This window comes from Anolis sagrei, chromosome 4 (genome assembly GCF_037176765.1).
Source record: "Anolis sagrei isolate rAnoSag1 chromosome 4, rAnoSag1.mat, whole genome shotgun sequence".
In the NCBI taxonomy this organism is placed as follows: Eukaryota; Metazoa; Chordata; class Lepidosauria; order Squamata; family Dactyloidae; genus Anolis; species Anolis sagrei.
In genome coordinates, this window is record NC_090024.1 from 53,940,745 (window position 1) to 53,957,409 (window position 16,665).

Below are 16,665 nucleotides of genomic sequence, written 5' to 3' on the forward strand. Positions count from 1 at the left end.
TGTAGGAAATTACATGAAAAAAACACTTCACCAAGCTTTGTTCCTTTCCCATTTAAAGCCCCATGGACATATCAGTTAAATGGTTCTGACATCTGGCTAACTTTTTGAGAGGACCCAAATTATTCAGGACTGCATTGGTACAGAAGTCCTCTGGATATTGTACATAAAAAACTGCCCCCCTCTCTCTGTGTATAGGCTGACTCTTAGGACTTCCCTATACTATGCTGAACCCGGCAGCTGCAGCTATGTGGGGGATATACATGTTTTAAGATGGGGAGTGACTGCGGAAGTATTGTGTGCAGAGAAGAAATTAAGCACTCCTTTTCTGCTTCTCTATTTCAAGATGTTCCTTTCCATTTAGAAAAAGTAGTTGTTGGGGATTTTCTTAGATTCTTTTGTCATGTGAACATAATTGTTGTTTTAGTTCTCAGATTGGGTAGGCGGGGTATCCTTATTAGTACTGATATTAGTAAGATTTGTATCATGCCTCTCCCTTTGTCTCCCATACCAATTCAAATCGCCACTCCATGTTTTTCCTCTTTCTTGTGTTATTCTAAAAACAACATAGTGAGAAAGGTCAGGTGAAAATAAGTGATGTACCACGGCTGTCCAGTTGTTTTCCTCATGTCTCAGAGGGGATTTGAATATGAATGTCCCAAGTACAAGTCCACTGTTGTTTATAGGGCAGATATTTTCAAATTATGACAGAGTACAGCAAATAATAATTTTGTTAATATTTTTAATAGTCATAAGCAATTTTAAACATCATTTATCCTAAATCAGCTGTCTTCAGGATGCAACTACAATGCTCAGGAAGTCACATCTAAAAAGCAATTTCTTGCATTTAATGTCTAGAGATGTAGCAAGTTACCATTATATAACAATTTTTAAAAATGAAAATATAATGTGCTCTCTCTGTTCTCATTTTTCAAAATAAATGTACTGTATACCTTTTTCCTTTTTCTTGTTCCTTCCTCCCAGCACCCCAATCGAAATGGTCTGTCCCAAGAAAAATAACACACCTAGACATTGGCTACACATTGCCAACGACTAGAAAATTAGTAAATTCAGTTACTGCAAAAGGAGTGACATTATTTAAGTGACAGCTGCAAAATAATATAGTTATTTCTTTTGTGTCAAAAGCACTGCATAAATAAGTATAAAATTGATAAATAAAGGGAGAAAAAAAATGACGAAATAGTTTAAAACCAAAAACAGGCAACAGCAACTGCCCTAAACAATTCTTCCTCTGTGCATGAGGCAGGGCACTGTGGATAAGCATACAGATGCAGAGTTGTTTGTTCTGCTCCACAGTTGCACAAGGTGGAGGATTCTTCTAGGTAGTGCCTTTTTTGCCAGGTTGTCTTTTGATTGTCTACTCCACTTAGTTATGATGTAAACATTATAAAGGAAATTACATACAAGCAATGTATTTATTTATTTATTTATTTATTTACTTCGCTTGTATACTGCTCTTCTTTGCCCTTAGGCAACTCAGAGCGGTTAACAACAATTCCAATATACACAGTACAAAATCATTGGACATTTAAACGCAAAGTGATTAAACATCAAACATCAATACATCAATTTAGCAAATCCATCACGTCTCATCAATAAAATCAGAATCCAGTCTCCATATCCATTTTCCGTGTTCCAATAATCAATTGCACTGCCTAGTTGAATGCCTGTTCGAACAGCCAGGTCTTCACTCTCCTCCGGAATGCCAGTAGGGAGGGGGCCGATCTAATGTCCATAGGAAGGGCTTTCCACAGCCGAGGGGCCACCACTGAGAAGGCCCTGTCTCTCGTCCCCGCCAGGCGTGCTTGTGAAAATGGCGGGACCGAGAGCAGGGCCTCCCCAGACGATCTTAATGTCCTAACTGGTTCATAGGAGGAGCTTGGAAATAACTACTCTTAGCTAGTTATTTCCAAGCTGATTGCATTCTTTTGAGAAATTTTGCTCTTGTTTTGGTAAAATTGTTGGGGCTCTTTTTCTTCCAGATTCTCAAAATCTATTAAGATTACAAGAGACTTGGTGATGGAAAATCTATGCTGGTCTCAGATAAACCCCATTATGCCCTTTTATTGAGATTATCAAGGCCCCTTTGATTTCTGTTTCTGTCTACTCTTCTCAGTTTTGTACCACCTGCAAACTTGATAAAGATTTACTTTACCTCATCATTGAAGTCATTAATAAAAAATTGAAGACTGGCGGCCCTAGGACAATATCCAGTGGCCCTCCAATTGATACCTCCTTTTATTTGGCTAGAAAGGAACAGATGTGTATAGAAAAATAAACAAATTTACATTCTAGTACAGTCTCCTTTTGCTGATGTTGTTGTGTGCCTTCAACAATTCCTAACTTATAACAACCCTAAGTCTAACCTATCACAGGGTTTTGTTGACAAGGTATCTTCAGAGGGAAGAGATTTGAACAGTGGCCTTCCAAGGTCATAGTCCAACTGTCAAACTACTACACCACACTGGTGTTCCTTTTACTTTTTTACAAATTTATTTGTTGTGTCAGAGCAACCAGTCCATTATATATTACATTTCTAACTGAACAAAGCAAACAGACAGAAAAATACACATCTTGTGAGTTTGGTAGTTGGTTAAATGTCCTTTGACCAGTATCTGGCCACTTGGAGTGCTTCCGGTGTTGCTGCAAGAAGGTCCTCCATGGTGCATGTAGCAGGGCTCAGGTTGCATTGCAACAGGTGGTCAGTGGTTTGCTTTTCTCCACACTCGCATGCCGAGGATTCCACTTTGTAGCCCCATTTCTGAAGGTTGGCTCTGCATCTTGTGGTTCCAGAGCGCAGTCTGTTCAGTGCCTTCCAAGTCGCCCAGTCTTCTGTGTGCCCAGGAGGGAGTCTCTCGTTTGGTATCAGTCATTGGTTGAGGTGCTGGGTTTGAGCCTGCCACTTTTGGACTCTCGCTTGCTGAGGTGTTCCAGCGAGTGTCTCTGTAGATCTTAGAAAACTATGTCTAGATTTAATTCGTTGGCGTGCTGGCTGATACCCAAACAAGGGATGAGCTGGAGATGTCTCTGCCTTGGTCCTTTCACTATTGGCTGCTACTTCCCGGCGGATGTCAGGTGGTGCAATACTGGCTAAGCAGTGTAATTTCTCCAGTGGTGTAGAGCGCAGACACCTCGTGATAATGTGGCATGTCTCATTAAGAGCCACATCCACTGTTTTAGTGTGGTGAGATGTGTTCCACACTGGGCATGCATACTCAGCAGCAGAGTAGCACAGCGCAAGGGCAGATGTCTTCACTGTATCTGGTTGTGATCCCCAGGTTGTGCCAGTCAGCTTTCGTATGATATTACAAATAACTCCTGACCATTCATTATGATTTGAAAAGGGTGTATACTGCAGGAGCAAAAGCAAAACTAAAGAAGACTTGTTTACATGCATTGTAGTCTCATACTTTCCACAGAAGAAATACGAGATTGCACAGTTCTTTCAAGCTGGTCTGACAACTGATATGGTGTGAGATGTGTGAATTGCCCTGTCAAGGGAACTTCCATCTTGAGAGCGTACTACTAGGAAAAATCACCACGAAGGCACATGAGTTTTCTTTTCACTGTGAGGAATTCTGTACTTATGATGTCATTTGCAGCCTTACTCTTTTCCAGTCTCACTACTATGTCACAATTGGGTTTAAAGTGTCAATGACAGTGTGTAAAGCCATACTTATAACATTCACATTTGGAGACCAAACATCAAAGTAAGTAACAAGTTGAGATACTGCACCATCCTTAATATTGCTAGGTATAAAACTGCATTGCAGTTTTATTTGATTGCGATTAGAATTTTTTTCAAATGTTAAAAAGTTATTTCTGATATGACTTCATAGCATGAAGTGCAAGTGAAGTCATGAAGATAAAGCAGAGTGTAAATCAGCAAGAAGGGAACCAGTTGAAATTTGCACTGTGAAGCTGGGGCTGATTTTTTTTTGTGTGTGTATTTATGTAGCTTTAAACATCCTTCAACTATGTGTTCTAGTATTGGTCTAAATTGTATCTGTGTCTGCTTGCTTGAAAATGGAACAAAGAAGTGACGTTTGGTGCTGCAGTACATTTTAATTTGAGCATGTGATCTGACTCTCAGGCCCCTTCCACACAGCTGAATAAAATCCCACATCTGCATTGAACTGGAATGAACCCAGTTCAAAGCAGATATTGTGGGATTTTCTGCCTTGATATTCTGGGATATATGGCTGTGTGGAAGGACCCTCAGGGGTCTTCTACACTCACACTATAATCTATTTTGCAATTGGTTTGGGAGGAACCTGTTTTGCTGCATGGACAAGTAGACTGACAGGTCTGGAAGTGGTTTGAAGTCAGGTGGGTGATTACATTTAAAGTCGAACCTGGTCTCACACCACTTTGCAGGTCCTTTCCCCAATTTCTGGAAAACATGTGCACCAGTGCACCAGAGGCATATGGGATGGGGGAATAGAGAAAGTGATAGATAGGAGCAGAGATAATCCATTACACCTCCAGGGACCAATGTGAAATTTCAATAATGTTACAAAATGTAACTTTCTCAAGCTTTCAGTCAGAGATAAGTCAAAATGCCCTCTTCCCTAGTTTAAGCTTTGCCTGCTTAAACCCAATAAGTTTTTTTAAAGGAGACCTTGTGAATAGTGGATATATTTTTTCTACTTGCTGATTCTAGTCCCATGTTAACCTCTTATGCTTTACTCCAGTAGTTCTTAACCTGTGGGCCGTTGACCACCAATGGGTCGCAAGGATGAAAATCTGGTCTGCGAGCCTCCTTCCTCTTTATTTATTTATTTTATTATATTAATTTTATTTCTGCTCCTTTTGTGCTGCCTGCCACTCCTTCCCTGTTGCTGACCATGGCAAATGTTCTGTGTCTGAAACTAGAGCTGATATGGGCTATCCAATGCAATTTTCTGAATCAGAACCCCAAATCAAATGTAAGGTTGACCAAAAACTGATTCATAACCCTTTTGGTGCAAATGTTGGACCGTGGCCCCTGGTCAAGTGGTCTGTGGTCCCTGGTCAAGTGGTTCCTGGACAGAGGGTCCGTGGTCAAATAAAGGTTGGGAACCATTGCTTTATCCAGAAGATATCACAGTGTAGTTAGGAAGCATTGCCTTCATCTGGTTTAACTTTGTGATTATGCCCAATGTCAATGATATTTCTCTATCAGAGAATGACTATACACAAAGAGAAAACAGTTCTTCCTTTCCTCACTGTACTGCCATGTGGACAGAGCTTAGAAAAGTTAGTTTTTGTATCAGACTATGTCTCCGATTAACATAGTCACTGGGATTCTGAGATCTATACTTCAAATAAGTAACATTTCCAAGCTCAGCGTATAGCTTAAAAAAAGGGAGAGAGATGATAATTAGGAGCAGCTCAATGTGTATGAGTTCTTATTACCATCTAAAGGGGCATGAAAATGATTGCAAAAAGAAGAGCTTTCATGACATCTTTTACTTTTCCCCTTCAACTTTTTAATTTAAAGATAAATTTCTGAAACTATTTGTTTCAGTTTTTAATAAATCATTGTTATGATACAAAGCTTGTTATGTGACTTTAATAAAGGTGTTATCAGAAAGATGAAAGAGTCAAAAATTATAAACTCTCTTGGCATCAGTAATCTGAAGTTATGTGTGCATCTAAAATACTTGAAACACATTTGTAGCCAGTAGTACCTTTGAAATGTCTACTACAGTTGCTCTTGAAGCGGAACAGGTTAAGTCTCTTTTTTGTAAAACGTTTTTCCTGAACACAGGAAAGTGCAGTAAGAGCTTCAAGGACATATCTATTTGTATCTGTGAAGTAGAACACTGAGAGTGATAGAAAGTAATGGTTACTTAAATACCTTAAGAGCTGGAAACTATCTCAAGCTGGAAACCAACTTAAAAGACAGAGATATAAAAGGATACTCAAGATGGATGGGAACATAGCAAGAGGATTTTTTGTATTGATATTACTGCAGAAGATTGATTAGTGATTAGTTAAAAAGATAAGGGATACACCAAATTCTTTCTTAAGATACCTAAGCATAGCACCTAAGATCCTCCTATACCTTCTCTCAAATAGAATCAGTGCTCAACTTTGGTAATATTTGTTTTATGATATGTTGACCTATCTGACAGCCACACAATACCTACATTTATCAGGAAATGAAGTGAATTCCCATAAAATACAACTGACAAAAATAAGTGTTTAATCATTCACAAATAGGGATTAATAAGTCACTAGGTTCCAGGCTTGCCAGATTAAAAACTGGAGATGAATTCATTACTTTAAATGGTTCTGTAAAAGAGGTCATTTTCGCAGGTGTTCTTTTAATCATTCAGCCAAGCAATGTAAATTTTCTAGCAATAATTAAAGATGCAAGAACAATCTCAATTTTTGCCTATATTTATCCTGTTATGAACCAGGAAACATTCACTTAGTACCTCAAAGAATGAATGTTGGCTAAAATTGTCACAATCCTGTAGAATAAAGGAGAACCCCTCAGGGAGACAGGGCAGATTATAAATAAAGTTACTACTACTACTACTACTACTACTACTACTACTATGGTGGTGCAGTGGGTTAAACCGCTGAGCTGCTGAATTTGCCAACTGAAAGGTTAGTGGTTTGAATCCGGGGAGTGGGGTAAGCTCCCACTATTAGCCCCAGCTTCTGCCAACCTAGCAGTTTGAAAACATGCAAATGTGAGTAGATCAATAGGTACTGCTTCTGCGGGAAGGTAACAGTGCTCCATGCGGTCATCCTGGCCATGGAGGCCCCTATGGACAACGCTGGCTCTTTGGCTTAGAAACGGAGATGAACACCACTCCCAGTGTCAGACACAACTAGACTTAATGTCAGGGGAAACTGTTACCTTTACTTTTAAATTATTATTCACCGCTGAGATCCATGAGCTTACAGCCCAGCTACTGGAAAATTGAAAACTTTAATTATAAATGAAAAACTGTCAAGATAAGTATGAAAGAAACATTGGAAGTTCAAAACTGTTTAAACAGAAAGAACTTGAGATATATAAAGCAAAGGGTAAATTTGTGTATTGATAAAGGTCTACCATAGACAATCAATTCTGTCTCTAATGCAAATGAGAGGAAAACACATTACTAACCACAAGATGGCAGTGCGCATATTTAAGTTAAATAGAACATATATGTGCTTTTACATATTACCTGTTATACAGTATTAGCATTCTATCAGCTTAGCACAAACTAGAATTTATGGATTTTCCATGTTCCTTTAAGAAGTCAGTTTTTTTCAGCATTGCTAAATAGAAAATTATGAACTGAAAGGAGAAAATGTTCAAACTGAAAATATAATAATTATTATGGCAACTTCAAAATATAGGCATTACACATGACTTCATCGTATTTCTAATTTATTACATAACTGAGTCTCAGCTAGTCAAGCACATACTGTGAAATGGAAAGTTCCAAGGGAAAACTCATGACAGGCATTCGCTTTATAATATAACAAAGGTGGTACCTTAAAGACTAAAGCATTTATCACAGCATTGCATTTCATGCATTGCAATGGATGCAAATAATGTTATCCAGAAACTGTACACACACACACACACAAACACACACAACAAATGATTGGGAGTTAGTAAACTGTGAAGTCAGAAGAAAAATGAATGCAGACGGTATTTATAGGAGCTGTTAAATTATAGCACCAGCCATTCACAGAATGGTTGCTGCTAACACAAATGGATTTTGGTACTATGTAAACCAATCAGCAATTGCAAAGTGATAAGACCCATGTTATCTCTATCCAAAGCTCTGGTGATGAGCTTTTTAGCTGTCCTTGTTCAAGTCACTATCTGTTATCCTGGACTTCATATCTGTTAACACAGACATATCAATAATAGGCTACTTTACAGAACTGTTGTAAAGATGGCTAAGATTAAGTATGTAGGTATTCTGATCACTCCAAAGGAATGTATAAATATGGAACTTTAGTTAACACTTAAGAAACTCTTTAAAATTAGCACCCAAAACCTAAAAGTAAAATGAAACTTGAAAAGTGCTAGTTTGAATTTGAGTTAAATTAATTTCATTTTGATAATTCAGTAAACTGAAATATAACAAGTAACCAGCATGAGTAAACTATTCAAAATGTTGTTATACAACCCTAAATATACCACAAAGAATCACTTTGTTTTTATGTGTTTACAGTTTTTCATGGTTACATTATGTTCGGAGTTCTAAAGACTAAATCCAAAGTTGTGCTGATGGGGCAATGTAACTTCTCTATTATATCCTCTCCCCTGTCATTCTGCATTACCCTCCTATAAAGAAAAGTAACTCTGGAGCCCTTACATACCTATAGATCCCATGGGAGCATGATGGCTGCAGTGGGATGGGTGGCAGTGGTGAGGAATTGCTTCCCTTCTTGTGCCACTGGACTCACCAATGTGCCAGAGGAACACCATGATCTGAACCCATCCTTGAATTCCTATATCACATTACTATATACATTTTCTAAGTTTTAAGTTGAATTAATCCTGTTCAATTGCTCTGTTCCATGCTATTTCCTATTATATTATACATTTCTATCCACCTTATTGAACCACTTATCACTGTGCAAACCAATTAGTTTGCACAATGGCCTCCTTCCCCACCTCCATAATAAGCTTGTTGTTGCTTGATACCTGATCATTACTGTTATGCTGTTTAATGCCGTTTTAAATTGTTATTGTTTTGCTTTTAATTGTACTTTGCCTGGGCTTGGCCCCATGTAAGCTGCCCCCGAGTCCCTTGGGGGAGATGGAGGCAGGGTAGAAAAATAAAGTTCTTCTTCTTTACTGTTGGATATACTGCACCTTGTGATGTCATAATGTAACCAGGTAGACTAGAATATTGGATTTGCTCCTTTATTCTGATCTGACACTCAGTTTCTAGTGGACAGAGGCTTCACTTTTCCTGCATGAAGATATCTAACAATAAGTCCCCTTTGGTTACAGATAAACCTCACAGACAAACTCATTTTGAAGAAGTAAGTCATATGAATGTTGCGTATGAAATTCACAGAGAGCCACTGACTGCTAAAAACAAGTGTGAGCTTTCATAGTGGGTCAGAATGTGACCAGTCGGAGCTTCTGGTTAGGAGATAATAAAAGGTTTACGTGCTTGTAAGTTGTGGGTAATCAGTAAGAGGCTAATAGATGATAGGAAGACTAAGAGAGGTTCTATACTGGCACATAATGCAGATCTGAAATGGTATGAAAACTGCCTCCATGGCCATATAGCAGCCCACAGCCCAACCATGTACTAGCACTGATCCATGTGTGTTGTAAGGTAGTATTTAGTGAAGGCATTTAATCAATTTTATGGTCATGTCATAGGAACATAGCTTTTGGATTTCTCTTATACACAGGTGGTTTATTTTTGTGTTCCTGTTTAAACCTTTTGTGGTTGGTGTACAGATAATAATAATAATAATAATAATAATAATAATAATAATAATAATAATAACCATTCTATTTTTGTATCCCACCTCCATATGCCTGAAGGGACTCGGGGCGGCTTACATATGGCACAATGTGCCTAAAACAACCCATAAAATAAACAATTCAATACAAGGTAAAACCAAGCATATAAAACAATAACAAGCTCAAAACAGTGCCCAATAACCTATGCTGAGAACTGTCATAAAACATGGCTAACTGTAAACAGGAACAAGGGTATAGGATAGTGCAAGTTGTAGCTATTGAACTACGGCATGGGATGAAAATGTAGTACTGTGTCATTAATTGTGGACCATTTGGGGTAGACATTCTCAAAGGCTTTTCCAAACATCCAAGTCTTCAATTCCTTCTGGAAGGAGAACAGTGTGGAATGCCTAATCTCCCTAGGGAGGACATTCCAAAGATAGAGGGCCACCACTGAGAAGGCCTTCTCCCTGGTCCCCACAAACCATGCTTGTGACGGTGGCGGAACTGCAAGGAGGGCGTCCCTGGCAGATCTTAACACTCATGCTGGTTCATAGGGAGGGATGCAGTCACGAAGATAGGCAGCCCCCAAACTGTTTAGGGCTTTGTAGGTGATGACCTGCACTTTGAATTGGGACTGGAAACTTATCAGCAACCAGTGGAAATGCTTTAATAGGGGCATTGTCCAAATGGCAGTGTCAATTTTATTTTACTTGGCATTTATTTTATTATCCACAGCTCTAACCTTCAATGATTTAAAAAGGAATGCAGAATGACTAGTTATGTTGTGTTTTACTCATGCTTACTTGAAACAACAAGTTTAAATCTTGTTTTTGGTATCAAGTATTAAATACATGAATTGACATACGTTGACTCATCGTTTAACAAATATTTCAAAGCATTTACTTTAGTCAAGTCAGGAATAAGGAACAGTTTTTAATATCATGTATACTTCTATGTAAATATGGTTGGACCCATTATTTAACTATCATATAACCTGTCTTTGAGCTTATATCATTTCTAGTTACCTAAATATATCCTTTTAAGTCAGATATACTTTATGTGCTGATATTCTACTCATTTCCATTCACTGACTAATACTAAAATCCAGTTTTTATTGCCACACTTAATACCTAAGCAAACCCATATGCTGCATCATCAAAAGTGCTGAATGATAGTAGCAGGCAATAGAAAAGAGGAATAGCTTAAGTAAACACAAAAATATCTACACCATCAGCAATTACAGGAAAGAATATAAATTAGAAAAAGAGGAATAAACGGGTTTTGGGTAAAATATTATGTGAAGATAACATTTATATATTTATAGTCTGATATAGCTCAACAGAAGCGATTTTAGATGACGTGTGTAAAACCCCTAGGTGGAGTAAGAGCCTGCTTACTTAGTATTTGTTGAAATCATTAAAGATTTTTTTACAGGATTTGAAAATGATTTATTAATCTAAAACAAAAACATTTTCAAGAAAGAGAAGAAAATGTTGAATTATTTGATGGACTGATAAATAAATAAAAGCATAAGGGCTGTAGCAGATTGGGGGGGGGGGGGAGAGAAAGTATTCTGAGGTTAGGATGGCACTCATCTGCTTTAGTTTAAATTTTAACCAGGCAAGTAAAATATCTCCATAGAGTATCTTCTACTTGTATATTTCTGACCCCAATGAGAATCCCAGGGAATAACAGATATAAAACTGTCTCATATCAGCAGCATAGTGTATAGCTGCCTTGGGTTGTATATCAAGAGAATGGCAGGCTATAAAATGAATGATGAACCAATCAAGGGTCTTTCACAATACCATCAATCCCAGAGTCAGAAAGCACCCATTCATGAGAGGCAAAACATTTTAAAAAATACAGTGGGCAAGCAGTATCAGCTGGGATTTGGTTCCATTCAAAATCAGTGGATGTGCAAATCTCCTTATACCGTATATAATGGTGCAGTAAAATTATGTCCTTTATATACTATGGCAAAATAAAAGTTTGCTGTTTATAATTAAAAAAAATAAATTATGGATGATGGAATCCTCTTTGTATTTTGTTTCGAAAAATGCATTCAACTTAAATATAATAGATTTATTGGGACATTATGGTCTTTTTTAAATAAAAAAAATGCTGACATGACAGTAGCTAAAAGCTGGAGACTTTTTTCACAACTCTTCAAATGACAGTATCATAAAACATGCTTCCTGAGAGGTTTAGTTATGTATCAATTGTGCAAAAAGATCTGATTCTGCGGACTAAAATAAGCCCTGTCTGCTTGGATGAGGGTGCATTTATTGTGTGTGTGTGTTAAACTAAGCATAATAATAATAATAATAATAATAATAATAATAATAATAAGCATCATAATTTATACCCCACCACCATCTCTCAGAGGACTTGGATGGTGGAACAGTGAACAAATGGCTCAGATTCCCATTGGCAATGTCACTATCATGCCACAGATTGGCTACCCACCATAAAGAATGCCATCACTGTTAAATAGTTCTTAAAGTAAGTATGTTTTTCATATGTTTATGGATTATCTTTTCTTGCTATTTTAATTGGTGTTATAGTCTCTCAAATGTATTCACAGATGGTGAACAAGATGATCAAAGGTCTGGAAACCAAGGTTTGTGGAAAATGACTTATGGAGCTGGGTAAGTAGACCTGGGAGAAGACATGAGAGATGGCATGACAACCAGCGTTAAATATCTGAAGGAATATCATATAAAAGATGAAATCATCTCTCTTTCTTCTGCTCTAGAGATTACAAAATAATAAAAACTTTGGAAAAATTGGGACTCAAAGCAGCTCACAATGTAAAATAACAAAACAATACACAAACCAATAAAATCAAATCGCAATAAAAGAGAATCCACCTAAATATTAGGAAGATCTTCTTGACTTTAAGAACAGTTTGATGGTGGAAGAGAATGCCTCAATGGTGACACTATAATGAAGCATTCCTTTCAGTCGTTTTTCTAACCCTTGCCCTGAATAGCATTGCATTTTCAAAGGAACCAGCATATTTTAATGCATCATGTTAACACGGTACTAAAAAACTGTCAGAACATCCTGGCATTTGTCCCATTTTTTTGACACCTGGAGTTTACCCCAGATTTTGGAATCATTGTTCTTTTATTATTAGAGTTGCTTTCAGTAGTAAAACAAAAAGGCAGCCTTTGCAAATAATTCAAGTAAATGGGAAGCTAAGAATTCAATCCTGTACATACTTACTCACAATTAATTCTTACTGAGTTCGATGTGATGTGTGCCCAAGTAGGTGTGCACATCATGAAATCGATGGGGCTTACTTCTGAACACACGTTTCCTATTTCTTTGTTTTCTTTGTAGTAATGCTACTTAACTGCCATCAACTGAGAGTTTTCAGGAAAGGAACAAACAACTGTAACCAATGAGCACAAAAATGGTACTAGTCCCTAGCACACTGGTGGCGGCGGGGGGGGGGGAGGTGTCTTCCTCACATTATGTAGTTTAGGAAGCAATGATTTACAGAAATGTATTACAAGGGGTGTTAGTTTGAGAAGTGTGTACCGCAGATTTGTAGCAGTTTTTCTGTTTCTTTTCGCGTTGTACTTGGATGTTCTGACTGCCAGAGCTGAGTTTGACTTTTTTGGGGAGGATTTTTGGATTGATGATATAATAGCCATTACGGCGTATTTAAAAATATCTGAAATGAGTACATCTTTAAGAGCTCTTGCATTTAAATTGCAGATGTTAATTACTGTGAATTCGACAGGATGGAATATGAGGCTAACATAAAGTGGCAGGCAGAGGAGGAAAAGGGCCAAAGGCTTATAAGAAACTGAAGCTGACTAGCCTAGATGCCTTTGAGGTCTGACTATTTGAACTGTTCGGAACTGTATGAGGAAGAGAAGGATTAGAGTGGGGAGTTGGCATGGAAGTTAATAAGTCCGCTCTGATGGATAATATAGCATCATTCCATTCCCCATGAAAACAGCCATATTGTCTTGGAGATGAGACTGAGGAAGAAGCTTTTCATTCAAAAGAAAACAGAAGAGGAAAAACAACACTGAAACCCACAAGGTGCCAAATTAAAAACCACCAGTGATAGGAACTCCTGGTTTGTATTCTCTAATTAAAGCCTGTATTAGGATAATCGATCTAGTTTTAAATCCAAAGTGTTTGGTTGCCAAATATTTATTCTGATCTAGGAAAATCAGCAGTCTCTGGTTTTTTTTTACAGTCAGCATGGCAGAATAATCATGAAACTCATTTTGGACTTCATCAAACAGCTGTTAGGCTCAGTTTCCATGCACTGAGAGAAAATGGAATCCCACAGGGACTCCATGCGGGACATCACATGATATAAAGGCACTTCTGGTGGGACTCTGTGGGACTCTTGTTTTCTAAGTGTATGTAAATGGAGTCTAGCAGCTGATTCCAAGTGGGGGAAAGCTAGGAAAGTGGAAAGTGGGGGAAAGCTAGGAAAAGGTGTGGTGAGTACATGGGATGGCTGGCCATCCCAGAAGATGGGGAAAGATGGAAGGGAAGGGGTTAAGATGGTTCCCTCCACTTTCTTCATTTCCTACCACTCTATCTGATGAAATCCTAAGACGCCCACTAATGATAATTGTAGTTTTCCGGTTGTACAGTGATATTTAATTGTATAGCAGAGTTTTGATGGCAGTATGTTGTTATTTGTGCAGCCTCTATATTGGGACCCCAGGATGCATAAACCTAAGACTGTGTTTTATAATAAGACGATTTTTTATAAGTGCTGCAAAATACAATTCACATATAATAGCAACATTTTAACATTCCAGATGGCAGAAGACTGTGAACAAAATATAGAGAAAATCCAAAACTCTGATGACCACATAACACATTCAACTATCATTACTAGCCACTTAGGTCTCCCATGTTTCAGTCTCAAATCTGTTGCTGTTATTTTAGTACCTGAAAGAAAGGATTTTCATGCTGAAGCTTCTAACAAATGTTTCCATGGTATCTGTTTATTTGCTTCCTGCATTCCTCCCCTCTGCTCATAAGTTCATGGCCAAGTTTCATGGCCAGCTTCAAATGCTGTAGTAAAATTATCCTGTGTTCCCTGTCATCAAGGCTGTATACTTTCTAGACCTTGTTATAGTTGACACTGAGCAAGAAATTTATTTATTCATATATATATATATATATATATATATATATATATATATATATATATATAAGTACAAGAAGGATTAATTGTTCCTTGCATAAAACATATAGGTCTTTGCTCTCAATGGGTTTGTACAGAAAATAGTGGAAATAACATGAGGAAGAGGGAAAGAAGAAGAGAGAGTAGGGTCGCCAGATTAAGAACTGGAAATAGCAACGTACTGCTGGACACAAAACTAAGTTTATGATTTTTTTTATCATCCTTTCCTTGAAGTTGCTTATAACAATACACAAGCCTCCCACCATTTTAATCTTCATTCCATTCTGCAACTGAATTGATAGATGTTACAAAGTGATCTTCAGAAGTAAGATTGTGAAAACTGGTCTCCATGCTCCTAATCCAACTCTAAATATTAAGTAAGGTACCTTGTATCTCAGTGTTTCTTGGATACAAAAGGTTAAAGTAAATCAGCAATTTGGCAATAAAGAATTTCCACCTCAGACAATAAAGAAAAGAAGAGATTCCTTGTTCCTCACAGATGAACTTAAGAAAGACTACAGATTCAGATGGAAAGACCCAGAAGGATTTATATCTTATAAAGGACAAATATGATGGTTAATATCAGTCATGAAGGTGGACTGGAACATACTCCTTTGACATAATGGTCAAGGTCCACCGAAACATGTCAAAAAGAGCTAGACTGGCCCCAATGAGCATCCTTATTGGTCAATACCAAGCTCATAGAAAAAGATACAGTCCTTCAGGTAACCTTCAGGTGTCATCCTAAAAACAACCCAAAAACGAGCAAGATATCTGTTGGCAATTTAAGACACATACAGCATCCTTAGGGATAGTTTGTATAATTAGATATTTACAGCTCAAACCCCACTAATTTGTTTACCATTCTAATAATGGTAATTTTAAAGGCAAATGTAATATCTGCTGTTACTGTAGATGAAAGTAAGTTCCACCCAGCTGCACAAGATAATCACAGAGGTAAAATGAACAAATTTGAATAGTGTTAAAAAGCAATCTGTGAGGAATAGCATCTCATAATCCTGATAAGAGAAAAGTGGATAAGGACGTTACTTTTCAGAAAATCTGCTCCTCAACCCTATCTGCATGCAAAATTTAAACTTTTAATTATAATTAACAGTTTTGGGATGGCATGATCCTTTGGAGAGCCAGGTGTTCTTGTTAGTATTCCCTTAATGTGTATTAAAATAAATTCCTATCTGCAGTTCAACTGTGGAACACATATAATTCAATAGTAGAAAAGTAATGAAGGCAATTCAAATTAACTGCTAGCATACTTACAGTTGCATTTCTTCTGTACAAATCTAAGCTTGCATGCTGTTCTGTAGGTGGACAAACGGATGCCATCCAGATCTTGAGCACCTAATAACAGAAAGGTATAAACATGCTGTGATAACTTGCAGTATCAGCACGTAGCTCACACATACAAGCAAGAATACAGAGGAGTGTTCACATGGGCCTTCTCAAAGTTTCTTACCATTATCAGCCCAAATGAAAAATAATCTAATCTTAAAAAAGAAAAAAATGACTAAGCTATCATACCAAGAAAAAAAATACCAAATTTCAGTGTTTGTTGTATGAAGACAAATTCCATTAGCAGATCACTTCTTAATTTTAAAAAAGGCTTATTTTGGCAATCTTCCCCTTAACCATATTGTCTCACTTTGCAGCCCACCTGTTCAGGAGGGAAAGGACTGTAAAGCGGAAAATAAATACATTATACTCAAATTCAAATTCAGAATAATATTTACGTTTGTATCAAATGTTGTACTAGTGAGATTGAGTCTCAAGAAGTTGGTTTCACTATGCCATCTTTTTCATTATCAGTCCTCTGTGTGTTTGTATCTTTCTTTCTTTGTCCTGCCTGACATTCATAGAGTCACCAGTTTTAGGTAGGGTTTAATATCAAAACATCACCAATAGTTTTAAAGAGATAGTTCTGCCTATTACTAAATTGATAAATGTAGCATCTGTAGCATTCAAAGTTAAGCTTTTTAGATTCATTGTAGACACTGCAGTCATTATAAAAACAGGATTAGTTTCT

At 37.4% G+C, this 16,665-nt stretch overlaps 1 protein-coding gene across 18 annotated transcripts in view; it reads right to left on the reverse strand.

Moving 5' to 3' along the window:
* Positions 1 to 16,665, reverse strand: part of DTNA (dystrobrevin alpha) — a 267,832-nt gene that overhangs the window by 74,863 nt on the left and 176,304 nt on the right. For all 18 annotated transcript variants that reach the window (XM_060775262.2, XM_060775250.2, XM_060775249.2 and 15 more), the window contains exon 3: positions 15,903 to 15,983. In XM_060775262.2, the coding sequence (XP_060631245.1) occupies positions 15,903 to 15,983 (81 nt within the window). The remainder of the gene's footprint in view (positions 1 to 15,902; positions 15,984 to 16,665) is intronic.